General features: G+C 39.4%; 1 protein-coding gene across 1 annotated transcript; it reads right to left on the bottom strand.

Moving 5' to 3' along the window:
- Window positions 1–1,189: 1,189 nt before the first annotated feature.
- USP38 (ubiquitin specific peptidase 38) lies at window positions 1,190–18,736 on the bottom strand. Its single transcript, XM_059843844.1, has 10 exons — window positions 18,003–18,736; window positions 16,540–16,675; window positions 12,209–12,338; window positions 11,857–11,958; window positions 8,819–8,977; window positions 8,269–8,462; window positions 7,631–7,724; window positions 6,689–6,795; window positions 4,345–5,689; window positions 1,190–1,532 (listed from the first exon to the last, which is right to left on the bottom strand). The coding sequence occupies exons 1-10, from the start codon at window positions 18,685–18,687 to the stop codon at window positions 1,371–1,373; spliced, it is 3,114 nt and encodes a 1,037-aa protein (XP_059699827.1). The 5' UTR covers window positions 18,688–18,736; the 3' UTR covers window positions 1,190–1,370.
- Window positions 18,737–20,436: the final 1,700 nt, after the last annotated feature.

Genomic DNA, 20,436 nt, shown 5'->3' with positions numbered 1-20,436 from the left:
TTAATCACTTGGGTTCAACAGTCTAAGTCCTTCTGTTATCCTCATTTCACATCAAAATCAAAGTTGCTATTTCTGTCAAGACTCAAAGGAAAGGATCCTCAGCCTCTACTTGCCTAATGAGCAAACAGTGCTTCTTAGGCAGAATAATTGTGGGCTTCTGCAGACAAAAAAAACCAACCAAAAAACAAAACAAAAAACAAACAAAAAACCCCCCAAAAAACAACAACAACAAAAAAAAAACCAAAAAAAAAGCCACCTGAACTCACCAGAAAATTCTCACTACTAGCAAAAACCAAAGGCAAAGCTTCAAAAGACTCTTATAAGCACAGATCCTCAGCACAGACCAACAGAGGCAGATTTTCTGTGATTTTATGAACATAGCACCATCTTTATGACCAGTTTTTTCTCAGCAGTACAGGCCATGAAAGTTATAGATATAGGTATGTATATTTTTAAATCAAAAAATAAAGGGCAACATTTACGGCATTTCAAACTAACAGATTTTAACTTCTGGAAACCTAAAAACTTTCTATAAAGGTCTTGATTTCTAATTCTGACCAAAAAGAAATTGACTACTAAGACATTTTCTCATCTTCTGCAGCCTCAGAGAGTTTAAGTTACAGTACTGCAAGGCACATACAGAATCTCTTCCTTTCCAATACTCAGCAGATATATTCCCTTTAATAATTTTAAAATCCTCAAAAAAATTAGAAATGCTATTGAGTTAATTTCTATTTAAAAACATTGCTCCTACACAACATGCACTTTTTTGGATAGCAAGTTAGCAAATATTTATAATTTTTTTCTTTTCATTTACACTGGAAATGGATTGAATAACTTTTGACCTGGAAAGTACTGTAATCATGTCCCATTTAACTTATTGCCTTCATTACAAATTGCATCATCTCTGAATATCCACATAGGTATTGTATTTCAAAATAAGCAGTGGGTGAGAGACTACAGGTGCAGTTTAGCCCATCTGAAAATGGCTTTCCACATAAAGCAATACTATCAGATTAAAAAATGAACTTTCTTCATTCAGTGGATGAGTACAAGAGAAACTGACATAAGTACATTTTGTTCAGTTTAATGTAATGTCATTAGCATTTACTTAAAAAAAAAAGTTAATTTTCTGTTTTTTGAGCAAGCATATCTTACTATGAAAGCAACTGAACTTTTAAGAGGTAGGTTTTTTCCATTATGCACTTATTTATTTCAAATAAAACATAACCAAAAAACCACTAATATTTGCTTTTGGACAAGGATCAAGTCTCAAAGCCTGATACAACTCTGATAGAGTTCAGTATTTTATTTGTCCTCAGCAGTATTAGGCTGCTTTGGAACCAGTGTATTCCAGGTTGTCTTCACAGTCAAAAGACTAATCTACCAATGGTACTGAACCCACCCCCTCCTCCTCCACCTGTGGGCCCACAACTTCCTGGGGGATCATTGTCATCAAATCCATTGGGTCGGAAAGAGCAAGAGGCCGAGGCAGCTTGAAGTGCTTGTGTTCGAGCACTAAGCTCTTGCTCCTGAAATGAAAGAATAAAGACAGTTAAAAAAAAAAAAACAAACCCACCCCACAATCTCATGCCCTTGAAATGGCTTTTAAAGCAGCAACACTAATTTCTAGTGAACAGCTAAGCTGAACTTTCAAGTTAAACATCCACAGCTAATCTAAGATGTACAATTTTGCTGATTGTCAGTAAGCATAAGTGAAACAAAATTAAATCCATCTGAGTTCATGCTAAAATTGTATTATAGCAACATGGGATGTCACTAAAAAATGAGACTGCTGATGAGAAGTTAACAAAACAGGTTTTGATATATGTTTCGTAGAAATTTTCATCCTAGCAATTTTCATATGCTCTTCTTCTTGGTTGCAAAGTCAAAAGGTAAAACCTTTATATCAATGTTCATTACTTTAAAGACACTTCTTCATTCCACTCCATCAACTGCATAGAATAACAATGTACTCAGATAAAAAGCCAAAGGATGGACAAGCTATCTAGTTTCTATTCATTGCAGCTTTTCAGCTTTCAGTTATTACTGCTATGCTAACTGTTATAACATAGCAAGTCTCTGCAACTCTCAAGAATTTCATAAAAATCAGAGTCAATCACTGGAAAATGTACCTGCACAAAAAAGTGGAAGGAACATGAAAGCTCTGCTGCCTGCCAGCTGTTATTTCATCTGAATAAGACATTCTCAGGCTTCTTAAGACATCTAAGAAGTGGATGAGCACATGCTTTTCCTTCATTAGACATATCATGCACTATTTCGTCTCTGGCCAACTAGTTCAATAAACCCTGCAGCAATTTTCCATCTTTAGTATACCTTTCTCAACTTGGCCAAGAGCTTCAAAAATTGAGGGAGAGAAGGCAAATGTTGTCTCTGGAAGGCTAACAGGAAAAGACAGTGGACCTGGCAACAAACAAAGTATTCCAGTGCTAAGGCTCATACTGATAGCTGCCTTCACATGACACTTCATCACCACACACCTCCCTAAAGGCAATGAGAGCAAACTTTAGAACAGGGTTTCAGTAACTACAGGGGTCACCTTCAATTCTACCTGACTGCATTATACTACCATGAAACCACTAAATTGAGGTCCTGTCCAAATACTTTCACAGGTGCTAAAAGTAGACCTTGTGAATTTAAATTATTTTGCCCTTGTCAAAAACACAGCCTAAGTTTGAAACTATTGTACACTACTAAGGGCTTAAATGTATACTTATTTTCAAAATTAAGATATTTGGAGGACACCATCTACACAGATGTGCTGGCCATGCTCCTGAAGACAGTATTATGTATTATGCTATCTCCAGCAATATGTGGAGTCCTAAGTATCTGCCTAACTCTATGACACACCAAAAACTATGTACCTTTACTAGGAATAACAAAGAAATATTAAAAACTTGTAGTACCAGAAATCAACCACAGATTTTGATTAAAATAGAAGACCTTGCCTAAATAGCCTGTATAGTTAAAAAAACTACACTACCTAACTGTTTACCTTATAGCACAGGCATTTTTACAAGCAATAGCCTTATTTCTAAAAACATTTAATATTTTCAGGTTGTTATATTTATCCCCACAAGTACTACATTAGGTAAGTAAAACTTGATAGTCAATACAGTTTTCTGGACTCAGAAAAACGCAGAGCATCCCCCCTTTTCATTTATTTGCAGTAAGGGTTTTAAAATTTCTTTTAAATAGAGTGGGAGCTACCCACTAGCTAAACCATATTGCAGGTTTAGTTATTTATACTGAAAACATCTTCATTTACCATGTGGTAAACAGATATGCAACAGCAAAACAAAAGCAGTAAGATAGAGAATTTTTTTTTAATGTCTCTTCTGAAAAATAAAGGCTTTCTCAGGACAGAAAAATATATTCTTAACTTAGCTGGAAAAAAATAATTTAGAACTCTGAATCAACAGTGAAATATGGCATCTTAAAATTTGAGTAATCTAATTCAGTGAATCATGGTATTTGCAATAATTTCAGAAAAACCATAACCAGGCACTTGTAATGAGCCTCAATTAAAATGAGAAAAGGTCAGGAGCTCAGAAACTCAGATTAATAAAACACTACAAAAAAGTTAAATTTCTCTAGTTCTTCTAATTTGAGTTAGCCTAGAGCCCTTATAGGAACAGCTTAACCCATCAAAGAGCACACAGTAAAACATACTTTTACTCCTAGAACATCAAAAAAACGCAGCAATGCTCTAAGAAAGACATATTGAAGTGTGGAGAACACTGTTTTCTTTTAACAGGAAACAAAGGCTGCCACAGCTAGATGAAGTTCTCAGAATACAGGGAGTGTGCTGCTCTAAGTGCTGGTCCCACAGAGGATACGGCATAGGCAGCAAAGGGAAAATGGAATCCAGTCACCCACATTTGGTCATCATTTCAGCTGTTCCAGTATCTGAGTAAGCACAGTTTTATAAATCAAGCTTCACTACAAATGAAAATGCAGTAGTAAGAACACTACTTAGAAGTTTTTAAGTAAACTTAAGCCACTCTTGTAATTTCGTAAAGGCAATGAAAGTTTGAACTGTTTGAAGCCTCTCCCATATGGAACGGCAAGTGGTTAAATAACCTATACAAGCATCTCCACTCAAAGTTTAAACTGAAATGAATTTATGCTATTTTCCTTGACATTTCCCATCTAACAGTGACAACTTTACTACAAAACCTGTCCAACAACACCAAGATGAAGCCAGACTGGTGATTTATAAAGTTAATATGGCAAAATACTAAAAAGCTACTGTGTTCTTTCCTGTAGACTGCCTCTTGTAAGGCTTAAGTAGACACCCTTTACACAAAATTTCCATCTTACCTGCAAGTACAGTTTGTTATCTTTTGTAATTGCATCCATGAGGTCTTTTTGTAGAGGAGGGTCTCCATTTACCCAGAGGCCATTTGCTGGATTGGTGTTGAAGCCACAGGTGCTGTTCTGCTTTTTGTAAAACAGAACATAAGCAGTGTCCTTTGGAAATCTACTGGTGATTTTCTGGACTGACTGAAATGAGGTAAATGTCACTCGGCTGTCATTGAACAGAAACCATTCTCTTGGCATCTCAGTGTCCAGCTCATTATCTACAACAGCACAAGGACTCTCCTCTGCAAACAACTTATCCTGAGGAGAAACTAAAGAAAGAGCTGTAGACTGGTGGCAGAGCCCTGAAGGCCCTGACCCAGTAACATTTCTAGCATATGAATAATAATGTCCACTTTCAGAGGATACACCAGAATGCACCACCACAGAGCTCAACACATAGGGCACCAATTGTGGGCAGGTCACTTCATCAGCACCAGAGGGCTTTAGTTTTTTAGCAAGATTTTCTCCAGTATCAGAAATCTCCACACCAACAGACCAGCCTCCCGAAACAACAGCTAAAGGGGATGTTGCTCTTTTCACTGGCAGTTCCAATACAAGTGGTAGAGAAACATTGTCCAAGATTTTGCGCCTAATGTGACATTTTGGATCATATGAAAATCTCAAAAGTGTGAGAATGAGGTATTCAGGTTCCTCAATGATTTGCATAGTTTTTTCAGCATTCTGTAGAGAGGCACATTTTTCACAATAATATTTGTTGTCTCCACTAAGGATCTCAGGTGCCAGAAAATAATTGAGTAAGTCTGTAACTGACAGGGTATTTTTACCTACTAGACTCTGAGACACATCCCCATTATTTTCAACTTTGAGTTCAGAAATAGTGGTATTCTCAGAACTTGGCTCACTAGAAAAATCTATGGTTCCTTCATTCATTATTGTGTCACATCCATGATTTACTTCCAAATTACTGAGAGGTGTTTCTGCAACAGGACTGGTTGCTGAAGTATTACTTTGCACCATGTAGTTGTCTTTCACTTCAGAATGTTCTATGCATTTTGGGTCAGCATTCTCTAAGGAAGTTGGGGGACAGAAAGCCAAAGAGAGATCTGTGAAAGCTTCCTCCTTTTGAGACATACTTTTGCAGTTCAAACAGCATATGTTAGTCTTCAGTTTTCCTCCAAACATCTTCTCTATCAGAGTTCTTTCTTCATTGTCCATACAAGGTGCTTCAGTAAATACTTGTGTTTTATGGGCAGTTTCTTGTGCCTGGGACTTGTCAGTCATAATACTTTCAGAACTCTTGGCCAAAGACAATGCTTTCAAAGTTCTCTCTTCTTCATGCAACCTGAAGATAAAAAAAAAACAAATCCAAATAACTGTGCTATTTTCCAAATATTGCCACACTATTTCAGATTTTTCCAGCTAAAAAACAGAGTTCCAAAACAGAGTATGAGTGGCACAAATGCATTTATTGTGGGTCTCATTATATATAACAGAACACAATGGATATATTGAAAGAACTGGCAAATATTAAAGAAACCTAACAATGTTTTTATTATTTAGCATTACATTGTGTTAATAAATCAGCTCTCTAGTTGACTGGGCCTGTATGTCAGACTTTGTAAGAGAAAAAGTAACTATTTGTCTACGGCCAGACTATTTCCAAAGTAAATGTCAGAATTCTGCAGCCAAGAAAGTTCTGCAGCAAGAAAATCCAAATCAAAAGAGGAACCCAAAACATGGAGGAAAAAAAAGAGAGAACACTATTTCACTATTGAGATTAATTTCTCCAGAAGTGGAATGTGTCTTAAAGTAATATTGCTTAAGCCCCATTTAGCAAGCCAAAAATAAAGAGCATTATTAATAAATGTAGGTATTACTGATTTATCTCTTTCACAGCTAATTTGCTTGCTTAATTAACTGTTTATAAAGACATGTACATCTCTTTGTGACTTGCATGCCTTGTATGAAATACAGCTGTCTCCACCAACATGACATTCCAGAAGCACAACTAAACTGCTTTCACCAACTACTATTAGATTAACAAAAGGACCACAACTTAAACATAACACCCATGTTTAGATTTATAAAAGTGGCACATTGTTACCACCATAACCTGTTCTCAATTACGTGGAATCAAGATGGCATCCAGACATCACTACAGACTAAACCCATGAAGAAAAGTAGTTTGTAGACGATACAGAAAACTAGAGAAAGACAGGAATGAGATTGAAAAACCTGATCCCCACTCATGCATTGGAAGTGTTACACAACTGCTTCTAAGAGTTCAGCATTATGTGGTAAGGCTACAGATTCATTCCCATTCATGGCACGACAACCATACCTGTCTAGCAGGAATCTGAGATATTCTGAACAATCCTGCTGGGATCGAGGAGTGAACCATGGTGGTCTGGAAGCTTCAAAGAAAATTCTAGGAGCATATGCCTCCCTCTGTTCAAGTGAGAGAACAGGCAAGGTTACACAGGAACAACTTAAAAAGTTGATTATATTATTTTAATATTAACAGCTGAACTATGGACTACATTATCACAGAGTAGCTGAATGAAACACAAGGTACACAAATATTTAAACAACTTAACCATACAAAGGGAGAGTCATTAATTTTGCAGCAATCACCTCTAGTACAAAGATAAAAATAGTTTATCCTGCTGGTAAATATTAATGTTTAGTGAGTACAAGCCAGGTATTATAGCAGCTACCATTCTTGCTGGTGAGTTAAAAAACCTGTTTGCTTTCTTCAGAGCACCAGTACTTCATAAGGACCTATTTATTTTGAAGCTGATGTAGCCTCAATCTCTTCAGAGGCTTATTGCAGTTGTTCAAAGAGAACGGAAGTGTCTTGTGCCTTTCCAGCATTAACAAAATGTTTTGAATAGCTAATAATGTTCACATTAGAATTTGAACTACAATAAAATTTAGTGTAAAAATCAATGAAGAAGGTCAGTTTACCCTAGAAAGATACATAAAGTCAGCTTGTATATCAACTCAGGTCTTATTTGGATTTTTTCATTCTTGCTTCTCAAAGAAAACCTATTACTACCTATTAATTGAAAAAACAAAACACGAACATATTCCACCTAGAGAAATGTGTTATTTCATAAGTCCATCCACACCATCTGAGCATTTGAAGGCAGACTGATTCCCATACAAAACTATAATATTAATACTTGAAATACTCAAGAGGACTCCCATGGCTTCATGTTTGTTTCTCAATTTTGGTACACAGATCTAAGCTTAAAGAAAAGCAGGTGAAAAACTGACATACCTGGGTATGGGCCAAAAACGCAAAAAGATGCTGTAATTTTCTCATTAGGGAATTACAGCCATTTAGATTCAGAGATAAAACATGTCTTCTGAAGCTGAAATGAAAGAGAGAGACATCAGTTTCCTAGCTAGACTTCTAACAATTCAGTTATCATTCCAGCTCAGATAATTACTTCAAATTGAAAGAAAGCAAAACACGTAACACTTCCCTTTAATACTGGAACTCTGCTCTAGTGCAGATATAAAATTACTGCATGGTAAGAATTAATAGTGCAACATACCTATGTCTTTAAACATTTAAATGTGGAGGAATAGGATGCAGACAGACTTTTTTTAATACCCTTCCAGATTATAACAAAAGCATCACCAAAAATTTTTACAATCCAGCAGTGACCAAGGACAGTGAGGGAAAAAGGACTTGTCTTTTGACACTGGGCAAAAGGATCAGGATTTTTAGTGGCTTAAATTGCAGTTTCCAGAGCTGAACTTGAACAAAGTAACCAGTAACTGAATGCAAAACAACCCACTCAGCTCTAGCAAGGTGAGAGACCCCAGGATATGTTACTATTCTGTCAAAATCAAGAATGCAGTAACTGCAAGAATTATTTACAATGAAAAAAGCTGTTAAGAAGCACTTACTCTGTAGCCATAAAAAGTGCTTGAATGACACTGTTCATGTAGCAAGTATTTCCTAGATTTATTAGGCCTGTCTTCCCAGTTTCAGATTTTCCAGGAAGTCTAGATAAACAAGATGGCAAAGAACTAGACTGAGAAGTCCAGGCACTCTGACTGAGAATCAACTTAATCTTCTCTTCAGTGGGTTTGGGCATATCCTACAAGAGAAACATTTAACATGCTTAATAAGTTTCTTTATTTGTTTCTGCAACAGGTCTTCCCATTCAGCAGTATTGTATCTTCCCCTGCTCCCCAGTTCTCCTTCAAGGTCTTGCTGCTGTCCCTGATAGCCTAGGAGATACAACAGACCCCCCCGTCCTTGTTCCCCTTCCATCCCCCAACCTTCCTCAAAGCTTTATACTTATTTTGTATTTCAAACACTGGACTGACATGAGATTATGTGGTTAGCTCTTTTCTCCACATGGAAGCGGTAAAAAATTTGGATCTGTGGAACTACAGCTTCACATCAGGGAAAACAAAAAAACATTCCATGCTCTTAAAATTACTAATGTACCTTAATAGCTTCCAGAATAGGTTCATAGAGCTCTGGAAAACCTGAATAATGATACATCATACAGTGTATCAACTCAGTCAACTGCATCAAAAAGGCTGTACTGGAAGGCAAGCCATCTCTTTTGAAGGAGTGAACCAAACTGACCACATGTGGGACAATCTGAATGGGAAAACAAAGAAACAAGCAAAAAGGTGTTAACTGCATTTTCTTTTTTTTTTTTTCCTTCATACATGCCAAATGACAGGGGATCTTTTGTTATTAAATAAGAAGTGGTTGAGAAACAATAACTTGGAAAATGTACACTATTCTTCATACATGACAATTTTCAAGCAGCACAATTAATTACTCAATGCTCTCTTTAGCTCACATAGCAAGTTTTAAAAGGAACTTTATGAACTTAAAAGGTGCATGCTAAGGTTTTAAACAGTTAAGTGTCCAAAAGTACTCATCTTATTAAGGATATTAACTAAACATTTTGCTTTTGTGCCACCACTATCTTGCTCTGATTTCACAGATACAGTTTTTAAAACAAACCTCTAAATTTTCCTTTAACAGAATCTAATGCTTGGACTCATGAGCCAATGAATACATTCCTGCTATTCCTACAAGGAAACTGGCCCATAGCTCCACCTAGTGAGGCAGCGCAGCTCCATAAACCACAACCGTGTAAACATTTTGCTTTTGTGCCACCACTATCTTGCTCTGATTTCACAGATACAGTTTTTAAAACAAACCTCTAAATTTTCCTTTAACAGAATCTAATGCTTGGACTCATGAGCCAATGAATACATTCCTGCTATTCCAACAAGAAGGAAACTGGCCCATAGCTCCACCTAGTGAGGCAGCGCAGCTCCATAAACCACAACCGTGTCATTTACTACGAGCTGAAAGTTTACCATAGCTATAGTAACCTATTTGAAACCTAGTTCAGATTCAGAAATACTTTAAACTGGTCAGATTAGAATCAGAAATGTTTACTTCATCTCCTTCCTCTTCTTCAGCACAGCTCTCTAGTTTTAAATGTGTGAGACATTAGCCTTAAAACATCAAGTAGAAGTTTACTTCAAAGCAGACACCTTTGCCAGTTTCCAAGCGATTAAAATTGAATAACTGTGAAAGAAGTTGATAGCATAATTTCATATCATTAATTACTTCCAAACAATTTGTAAGCTAAAGGCATAAAATACACAACAGGAATCATAAGAATATAGGAATCTGAGGAAGGTATACCAATTACAAGAACTGATATAGTTCAAAACACCAAAGTAAAAAGGGCTGGGTGCAAAATACAGATTTCTCACTTTTTCAAATATTGGTTATTCTCTGGGTATAAAAAAATATTTTTACATCTCTGATAAATAAACCTTGCTCTTTAGGTAAGCAAGATATCCACTGTTTAAAAATAAAAATCCAAAGATGAAGTATTCACTGTACCACAAGTCAATACTGAAAGGTATTACCATGAAAAAATTCCATCTTCCACTTTATAATGTGGGTACACAGCACTGAGAAAGTAACTACTGAACTCCAAGAAGGAGCTTTGTATCAAGCAGATCTGAGATACGGTAATTTTGAACAGACAAAGCACATGGGAAGAACAGAAAAAGGATAGGTTCTCAGTTCTGTCAAAGAGAGTCAAATTCTGCAAGCTGGATAATACTGGAAGTTACACTTTGAATACACAGAATTATCTATTCTGGTTTGAGGTTGCATTAAACTTTTATATCAGTAGATTTTTGATGAACATAAGTTCTACATCATAAGTACAAGACTGCTTCTGCTACAAAAATATCAAACTAATTTATGCTAATGATGCTCAAGTGTAAGGAGAGGGAATGTAATTTCAGATGCATTACCAAGTAAATTAATTTCTATTTATCAAATGTGCATTTGACAGTCTCATAATCAGACCATTTGTCATTAAAAAGTGAACATGCACTTAAAGTGAAGGAAGATATTACAGAATATAAAATGGTAGTAGCACAAATAAATGATAGTGAAAAAAATTGTTTAAAATGATAGTGAAGAAAATTGTTTAAAATGGTCATGAAATCTTGCAGGGAGGTATTTATGCAATACAGCATGCAGCCTCCAACAGAAATTTTCTTTGGTAAATCAAATTCCACTTTCTAGAATAGGCTCTCTCATATTTTACATTTTTTCTAATGTTTTGTCTCTCTCAGGAGAAAAAAAAAAGGCAAGACAAAAATATATGAAATATTTATGTTTTGAACATATTCACAGCTTTTAATTGTAACTCAAATTTCTATCCTAACCCAAGATCAGGGCAGTGGAGAAACTTCAGAGATCTCTCGGTAAAAACCTGTGTAACGGGCCTAAGGTAATTACTCTGACATTAAACAAAGGGCTTAATACCCCTTCAGAGCCTTGGGAACAGCTAAGAAACAAATCTGCCAGGCTGTTCCTATTAAATCTCAGATATTTCTCCTCAAGTTTAAGCTTAACACCAAGTGTGGGAACACATTGCCGTATTAACACAGTCACTGTCATGCCCTCCAATCTATGGCCTTAACTAATGGAATGCATTTTGAAAAGGGGTCATTAAAAATGGTGACCTTTAATTTGCCCGTGAACACTGACACAGACAGCACAGCTTTCTGGAAGTTAAGTCCTCTTGGGCTCATGAGCCTATTCAGGGTGACCAGGTTACATAGAGCAGATTATCTCAGCTACCTGTTTTCCCCAAACAGCTGTCCTTAAAAACCTACTTGCTGCCCAACTTTATCAGCCAATTTCACACACACAAAATGGACTTCCAGAAGCATGCAGTCAAAATGTGATGCCCAGAGACTCCTGCCAGAAATAGGTACATACAAGGAAGGACAATGCTTGTTTCCAGTTATATATGAAGTGGTTGAATCTGGAAACTATAAGCCTTCCTGTAACCACAGGAATCTGAAAACCTTCCAACAGACAAAACCCAAGCATATCAATTCTGCTGCTCTTTACACCCATTTCAGAAATAACACAGTGAGTGACATTTCAAAGCACTGAAAAACAGTTATTCGGTAACTCACCAAATGAAAAGCTTCTGGAGAATGCTGGAAACTAAGTAACATGTGGGAAAGGACAGCAAGGGCACCAGGCCTCACTAGAGGAAACCAAAGTCGATTAAAGACCTAAAAAAACCCACATTTATTTCAGTGAATCTGCAAAGTAAAATTTCAGTAAACACAAGATCTTCAAACACACAGCCATTTTAAACAGACAAAATCATTACATGCAAGTGACTGCTATAAATGCATTTACATCATATTTGCAGAGTAAGAAGATACTGTATGTTACAATAAAAAGGATGCTACACAACTGCATAGCTGGTAGCAATTCCTTTCCCTCTCCCTCAGTTTTGAATGCTTTTTTCCAACATACCAATTCGATCTTAAGCAGAGTGACATCAATGAGGATGGTAAATTTCTGGACTGCAGCCAATCCTTTCAGCAGTGCAATCACCCATGTTTCCACGTGCTGAGCCAGAGGCCAGGACAGCCAGTCAATCATTCTGCAAGGCAATAGGAGAACAAAAAATATAAAGAAACCAATATGCCACTAACTTTAATCTCAACCAAAAAGATGCTTGCAACACGCTTACGCAATAAGACTCACAATAAGTAATGCAGGAATGTTGGGCAAGTGGTAAATTAATTTTGATTATATCTCAAGTAATTTAACTCAAATTAATAATGATTTATTTAATACATTTGAAGTAAATATACATCCCCAAAAATAACTTATAATAAAAAAGTAAATATTTTGTATTGCTTCTTGTTGGTCTGATGTTACAGACACTGAGCTAACATATGGCAAAAACTTACTGCGGACAAAGTGCCTGTACCTGATAACCTCCCCTCTAACACCTCTTACTCCAAAGCAGACCAAAACTGACTACCAAGGAACACTCCCAGAAGCCAATCCAAACACTCTAAATTAATGGTAAAATCTAGTAATTTTAAATACAGTCTGGGGTCTGCATGCATCTCAAAAGGGATCATTTCGCTTGAACTAAGAAAAAAGTGAAGGGACCTCCTGTGCCTAGAACATACAGTGAAATATCAGGAACAGGAAACAGAGGTATTTTAAATTAATAGTCAGTTTATACTGATCCCTGAGACAGACAAGCAGATGAGCTGAAACAATTCTAAGACACAGACAATATTGTAAGGGAGTGCCAGCTAAAACATGAAATCTAGGCTTTGCTCGTCTTAGATTTTACTTGGTAATATTTTGAATTTTCTTTAATTGTCCATAAGATTCCTTTCATCAAACAAGATGAGGCAGCATTAATTTGGCAGCACTAGGTGGAAGAAAAAACTTTCTTCCACAAGACTGGACAGATATTGAGACAAGTTATAATGGATATATCTTAGAATCTGCACATATAAAGTTTATAGGTTTCTCTAAAATAAGGGATCTTTAGAACTGCCTTTTTAACAAACAAGCACAAATCTTACCAAGTTTCTTCCATATTACTATAAAAAAAAAATTTGGGAAAAAAACATGGCAACATCATAATCAGTGCTCTGAATTTACACAAAGCTCTTATTTCCTCAAGATGTTGAATTCAAACATGTTTATCCTGAGCAACCTTTCCATATATCCTCTAAAACAGAGAATCAAAAACGCAGGCCCAAACTGGTTTTGTCTGCGAAGAAATAACCTTAACCTAAAAAAAGGCTCCACAACTCACAAACCAATCATCTTCAAATCTTCCCCTCCTTGATTTGTAGGCTTGATATTTTTCAGCAGTCAGAAACAACTGCACAGCTAATTTAAACCGAATTACAATATATTGTTTTCTTAACTGTTTAGACAAGTATTCTGTAGAGCCCTACATCAAAACCACTATTCTAAAACATATGACTGTTAATCTGAGAGTTAATGATTGAGAGCAGAAACAAATGCCAGAAGAAGAGACATAAGTGAACTTGCAGGCCTGCTTGAGACTGTCCCAAAAAGCATCACATCTTAGACCGGGTAGGCGAAGATCAGGTATTTTGGTTGCATTTACTTGGCTTCTGCTCTGTTGCAATCAATGAGTGCATTTTTAGACTGATACTAGTATGGGCCATGATGATCATGAATATGAACAGAGGATGCTTTTTTGGGTTTGACTAGATTAAGAGAACCTTATAAGCCTCAAGAGGACCTTCTTCCTCATACCACCCTAAAATCAGCAGGTCTTTTACCCATGTATGTGCCTAGTAAAGCCAGTATTTTAGATACCTTCGAATAGAAAATTATTTGTGCAACCTCAGACAGTACCTTTTTTCACAAAATATCTTCTTCACCACATCAAAGAATCTGGCAGCTCAGGCATGATTCCCTCAGATTGGGGAAAAAAACCACCAAAACAGCAACAGAAGATCCTCAGACTACCTGTCACTCCCAATAACTTACAAGTCTTTTACAGAATTTTGCATTTTTTCCAATAGGACTGAGCACCTGGTTATAGCTGGAGTTTGTCTCAGCAAAATTTTCAGTTTCTCTTAACAAAGATACTTGGGCTGAAGTGCAAAGAAGCATTATGCTTGTCAGGATCCTGAGTACAGCCAGTTAATTTCCTCCCAGAGTTCTGAAGTAGACTCTTAAAGTACCCATATACCCTCAATGAAATTCAACAATTTTCTGCTTTTTCTCATTGATGCTTCAGGTAAGGTTTCAAGAGACAGCTGAGTCCATCAGAAACAGCTCAAGCCAAATTCTAACATGATCTTGTGTCTAATGAACCATCCACTCTGAACAAACTCAATTTATGAGTCTGTTAAATATAAATTTTTACTATTCTGTGCTCAACTTCAGAAAGACTCTGCAGTGCCACAGATGTTATACTTATGAAGTGAGCAACAAGGTCTCTAATTTACAGTAACCAAAGCTCTGCTAACTCTCAACAGACCTTGTTGTGCCTGGAGTTCTGCATCTCCTGGGAATGCTGCAAGCCTGATGACAGCATAGTCATTTGGTGCTCCAGACATTCCAGCTGCATTAACCTCTTAACAACTGCTTCACTAAGCCAAAAGAGAGTAATAGCTGCAAAGGGTTGCCAGAGGTAGAAAAGGAAACTGGATGCAGTGTTGACATGAGGTTCCATGGAACCAACAAGGTTCCGTGGAACAAACATCGAGACTCTCAAGAGAGTATTACCTCAAAGAATGAACAAAGTAAGATTAGCCTTCCCCTTCAAAAACAAAACTCACCCAATTACACGGCTGGTACCCAAAAAAAGGGCACTTATTTGATAATAACAGCTCCTACTGTAACCAAAGCTCAGTACCACATTACTTCCCTAAGCAGAGGCACACAGTGAAGCTGTTCTCAAGCTACAGTTATTTGATTACAGTCTTGATGAAGCAATGCAACATCGATGTTAAAACTACACTAACTTGAAAATGAATCACCAGCACATTACTGGCAAATTATCAGCATGACCAAATCCTGAATTTTGCAGCTCTGACTTTTAGATTGGGAACACAGCTTTGCTGAAATCTCTCCAGTCAAAGAGATTCTCTTAAAGTTCCTAAACAATATGTCTTACCCCAAATTGTATTACTAATGCTGCTTCTTTTCATTATGTTTTCAACTGAAATACAGCTGCTCAATTTACTGTGAACAACGAATGTTTTCAGTGTGAGAAAGCCCAGCAAGATATTCAAGCGCTACACTCATGAATGCTTAAGTATTACAGTACACTCAAATGGATGTACTTAAAAGTAATAATATTCCAGACACTGAACTCTTAGGTTTAAGCCTTCTTAAAAATTATTTTTTAAATAATACAAATTTCTAATAGTCCCCTGTTTAACTGCATAACCCATTTTCCTACCCTTCAGTGCTCAATAACAGCTTCTTCAATCGGTATCAAAAAAAAAAAAAACTTCAAGGTCTTCATCCTTCTATCACTGTCACCTTTCTGCATCACTATTATTCATATATCTGAAGATACTAGTCACAATTGTGATCTGAATCCCAGTCTGTTTACACTGCTACTCATCTACACCACTTTTACTCAATGTTAGATTAGCGATAAACATAATATGCAATTGCTTTTACATCATTTCTGTTTCTCTATCACTCAAAGAACGTCCTAAAAAAAACCTATGAGGGTTTGAGTGAAAAGGGTAATAGAAGCTGTTTTCTGTGAATCCTTCTAAAAATCATTAAGATATCTAAGCAGGAAAAACCCTCAAAACTAAGCAGTAAAACTCATTTTGAACCAGCTCCTTTCTTTGGAGCAGGAGATGATGGTTAATACCATCACATGAGAATGCTACCCTGCTTCTCGGAAAAGCAGAAAGGCTCATCTTCTGAAAACAACGCCTTGTTTCTCAGCTTGACTGTAAACCCTATGGAGTTTCCTATTTACACCATCTTCCATAAGGCAGAAGACCTCACTTAAGATATCATCTATGAGGAACACAGGTGTTTCCTCTCAATTTCTATTTAACCCTCTTTATCCACCCCAGCAGGGCTGGAGAATGAAGCCACAATAGCAATGAAGACAGCAACCTTAAACTGAAACCATGCCAGTAACAACCACAACATCATATATATATTTTAACATGCCAAAAAGCATGACTTGGAATACCATTTTAAACGTTCCTCTTCTTTACGCTTTTGTTTGTTTTTTTAAAATGGAATTTCAGTAACAACTTCAAGAAAGGCAAGATTAAGAGACTCTTCACTCCCTTCACAATTAAATACATTACCTGCACAGAGCTTGAGTCATACTTGTATCTTTCACATTAGGATCTGTAGTAAGGCTCCTGATGAGTACTGTAATCATCTGCAATGGTATGTGCTGCACAAGACTTGCCAGTGCAACAGAAGGCTCGAACGAAGTATCTGTAACAATTGAATATGACAATGTAAGGAACTAAAAAGAAAATCCCACAGAAAAAAGAGTAAGCTTCTTGTTCTACCCTACAACCTCACCATAGTTTAAAAGTGACAATAAATCTATCCTATATCTTGCATTCTATTATCACAAACCAAACCAAAATTAGAACATATCAATGAATTAAGGACAATGAACAGCAGTAAATTACAAATTCCATTAGTTCATTTCATATCCATGGAAGAAAGTGAAAATCTGCTAACTACTTCCTCCTCCACCCTAACTGGAACTGAGAAGTAGGTTTTGTATTTTTCTAAAAAGAAGTACCATAAGTTGTTTATTAAACTTCATATTAAGCCTGGGAATTTAGTGCAGCTGGTATGCCCCACGTCCTATCTCAACAACTCTCTGCTATCCATACCACTTATGGCAAAATGCAATGTCTCGTTTCCCAGGTGTCTCAACAGCAAAGGCACTTTGCAACGGGAACTAATAAAGTACTTCACAGATTTCAGAAGTCAAAAAGGACCTATTTACAATCACATTTCCATTACTCAGGCACTGGATGCTTCCTAAAATTTTATACATTGCTTTTACATATATTACTTATATGTATTTATAAATCTCAATTTGTTAAACAGCTCCAAGGAGCAAGAAGAAAGAGCAGCTTTTCATCGAATCACAGAACTGTGTTGGAAGGGACCTCTGGAGACTATGTAGCCCCACCCCTCTGCCAAGGCAGAGTCACCTGGAGCAGGTAACACAGAAACACACCCAAGTGGGGTCTCCCTCTTTTCAGAGAGGGAGACTCCATAACCTCCATGGGCAGCCTGTTCCAGTGCTCCACCACCCTCAATATAAACAAGTTCTTCTTCATGTTAAGGTGAAACTTGTGTTTTAGTTTTTGGCCTTTGCTCCTTGTCATGTTGCTGGGCACCACCAAAGAGTTTGACACCAACTTCTTGTCAAGAGAGTTTGAGATATTTATATGAGTTTTACTATTGATAGTTTTAAATCTTCCTTAATAGGGCACCCAAAACCTCATTTTGGTATATGATTTAAAGCACTGCATCAGGAGTTTTTTCCGAACACAGCCCTGCTCTGCAGCAAAATAAATCAAAGAATAAATAAATCAGTATTCTCTAGTTTTTGGGCGGTGGGCAGGAAATAAAAAAATCTTTGCTTTCTCGACAGTCGAGAAGTTGCATTTTACTATGTGGGTGAGAAAGCTGTGGTTACCGGGTGATGCCTGCAGAGCGCCCACTGCCTGCGCTACGGCTTTTCCTCTTCTCTGAATAACCCACGCCCCCGTTACTCTGCGCTTCTCCCGCTCACCCGCGGCGGAGATGACAGCGAAGAGCTCCTGAAGCGAGGGCAGCAGCGTGTCGGGCTCGGCCTTCCAGACGCTCCTGAGCAGCGCGCTGACCTGGGTTACCTGTGAGACGTAGAGGCGCAACTCGGCCTCCCGGGTGCCCTGGCTCTGGAAGTGGGCGATGCTGCGCACCAGCTGCTGGCAGAAGGCGAGCGAGAGCTTCCTGCCGCGGGGCAAGCACTGCGGGAAGTCTCCCAGCAGCTGGCAGAGGCGGGCGCAGAGCGGCGGCGCCGGCCGCTCGCACACCAGGCGCAGCGCCTCCACCTGCAGCAGCTCGAAAAGCTCCAGCACCGAGGGGCAGCTCATGATGAGGCGCAGCCCTGCTTGGATGTAGTCCAGGATGGCGGGGTCGCGGTTGCTCAGCTCGCCGTATCCGCGCTGCAGGAGGCCGAGGACAAGCCCGCGGTTGAAGAAAGCCTCGAACTCGGCGCGGTGGAAGCGGCCGTAGGCGTCCAGCACCTGCCGCCCCACCTGCCGCTGGAAGGGGTCGGGACCCTGCAGCACCAGCCGGGTGCCGAGCGCGAACATGGCGCGGCACTGCGCCTGGCTCAGCGGCGTCTCTGCCGACTCCACCACGCGCCGCACGATCACCCGCTTCAGCGGCAGCGGGTGCGAAGAGCTCACCAGCCCCTCCAGGATTTTGTCCATGGCTCCGGGCGCATCGGCCGAGCGGCGGCGGCGGCGGGCCAGACCAGGCCTCGGCGGGGGCCGCCGCCGCCGCCGCCGCCTCCCCGCGGCCCTCTCGCCGCCCTGCCGCGCAATGCCGCCGCTCCCCCCGCGGCCCTCGCGGCTCCGGCCCGCCCCTCGCCCGGGCGGCGGCAGCGGAGGCCGCGGCCCCACTCCCCGACAGCCCCGACGGACGCGACCAAACTCCCGACACGACCCGGAAGCGGAGCCCCGCGAGAGGAAAGGCAGCCTGGAGGGGGCGGGAGGGGGCATCGCGCAGGCACCCCCCTCTTCCGCGGCACGCTCCGCCCCCCGCGCTGTCGACGGCCAATGGCGAGCGAGAGCGGGGCGGGGCGGATCCGTCCGTGAGGGGACGGAAGGACTGGGGCGGCGGGAAAGTCTTCGAAGGGCCGTATGGGCGGGGCTAGGGTGCTGGGTGAGGCTCCGAGAGGCTGGAAAATTTAGAGTTGGCGCGGGTTTTTCCCCTGTCACCTGCTTCCCGGCGTACACAAGGTCCCGCCGGCCTGCTCTGTACTCTCTCACGGAGACACTCCGGCGCATGAGGTGATGGCCCCCCTCCTTCGGCCTACGTGTACAGTCCGTAAGCTCCTCCTGGGATGTGTATTTATTGCTTTAGTTACCGCTCATCCTTGCTTTAGTTATTGCTCATTTTTAGGTGCTAGTTACGGGTGTGCTGATGACCAGCAGCCCTTCCTCAGAGAAGCCTTTGCTCTTTAGAAGCGCTGTAACAGAGTAGCACTTAATGCCGACACACAAGTGCTTGTTATGAGGGTGATCCCATCCTTATTTAAGCTTGGTAATCCTTCATTTCTGACCCGGTTTAGCTCCAGTTTCCAACAATCAAATCTTGTTAATGTACTTTGCATTTTTATACCACGTTTTGATAATAAGTGAAAAAGAAAAAGAGTTCTGCAAATATTCAATGACTGAATATTATACATTCATGGAATCAGGGAATGGTTTGGCTTGGAAGGGATCTTAAAGGTCATCTAGTTCCAGTCCCTCCCACCGTGGGCAGGGATGCCTGTCAGTACATCACCTTCCTTAGAGCTCCATCCACCTTGTCCATGTTAGCTCTTTGAGAACTAGATAGCAAGAAAGGTCACAAATTGAATTAAAACCATCATTGCTGGTAAACAAATTGGAGACCAAGCTCCACTCCCTCAAAATCCTTTAGGCTAGCTCGCTGGTGACGTAAGCTGGGCAAAGCCTTCTTGGTTTGCTCTTTCTCAATACATCTTCATGCTATGTGGTTGAGCAATACCTGTAATTCAGCATCAGGAGAGTATGGGAAATGAGCCTAATTAATCCCTGCTAGTATTTGAAGTAGAACAGGTGAAGAATCTGAGCTGGAGCTTAGGCTGGCAACAGATACTGTTGATTTTAGAGTAAGAAAAAAGACCCACAAACTCTCCAGGGAGAGCTGTTAGATACTACAGCTGTCAAACAACAAAACACAAAACCAAGAAGTTCAGAGATGGCCTGAAAATTGAGCCCTCTGATGATAAAATATTTCAATTGCTCAGTTAAACAGCTTAGATGACTTGAACTTTGCTCCTCTGTCCTTCAATTTTCTGTTTGCACCTCACAGATGTAAAGTCTGGTTCTAGCAATCACTGTGCAATTTACTGAGTTATTACAGTCCAGTGTAAAGTGTGTTAATCAAGGGCTTTTTTACAAGCATCCTTTTCAAAGGCCAGATGCTGTTAC

The sequence above is a fragment of the Haemorhous mexicanus genome, chromosome 4 (genome assembly GCF_027477595.1).
Source record: "Haemorhous mexicanus isolate bHaeMex1 chromosome 4, bHaeMex1.pri, whole genome shotgun sequence".
Taxonomy (NCBI): Eukaryota; Metazoa; Chordata; class Aves; order Passeriformes; family Fringillidae; genus Haemorhous; species Haemorhous mexicanus.
Note: the sequence above shows the minus strand (reverse complement) of the source record. Positions and strands in the feature narration are given on the sequence as shown.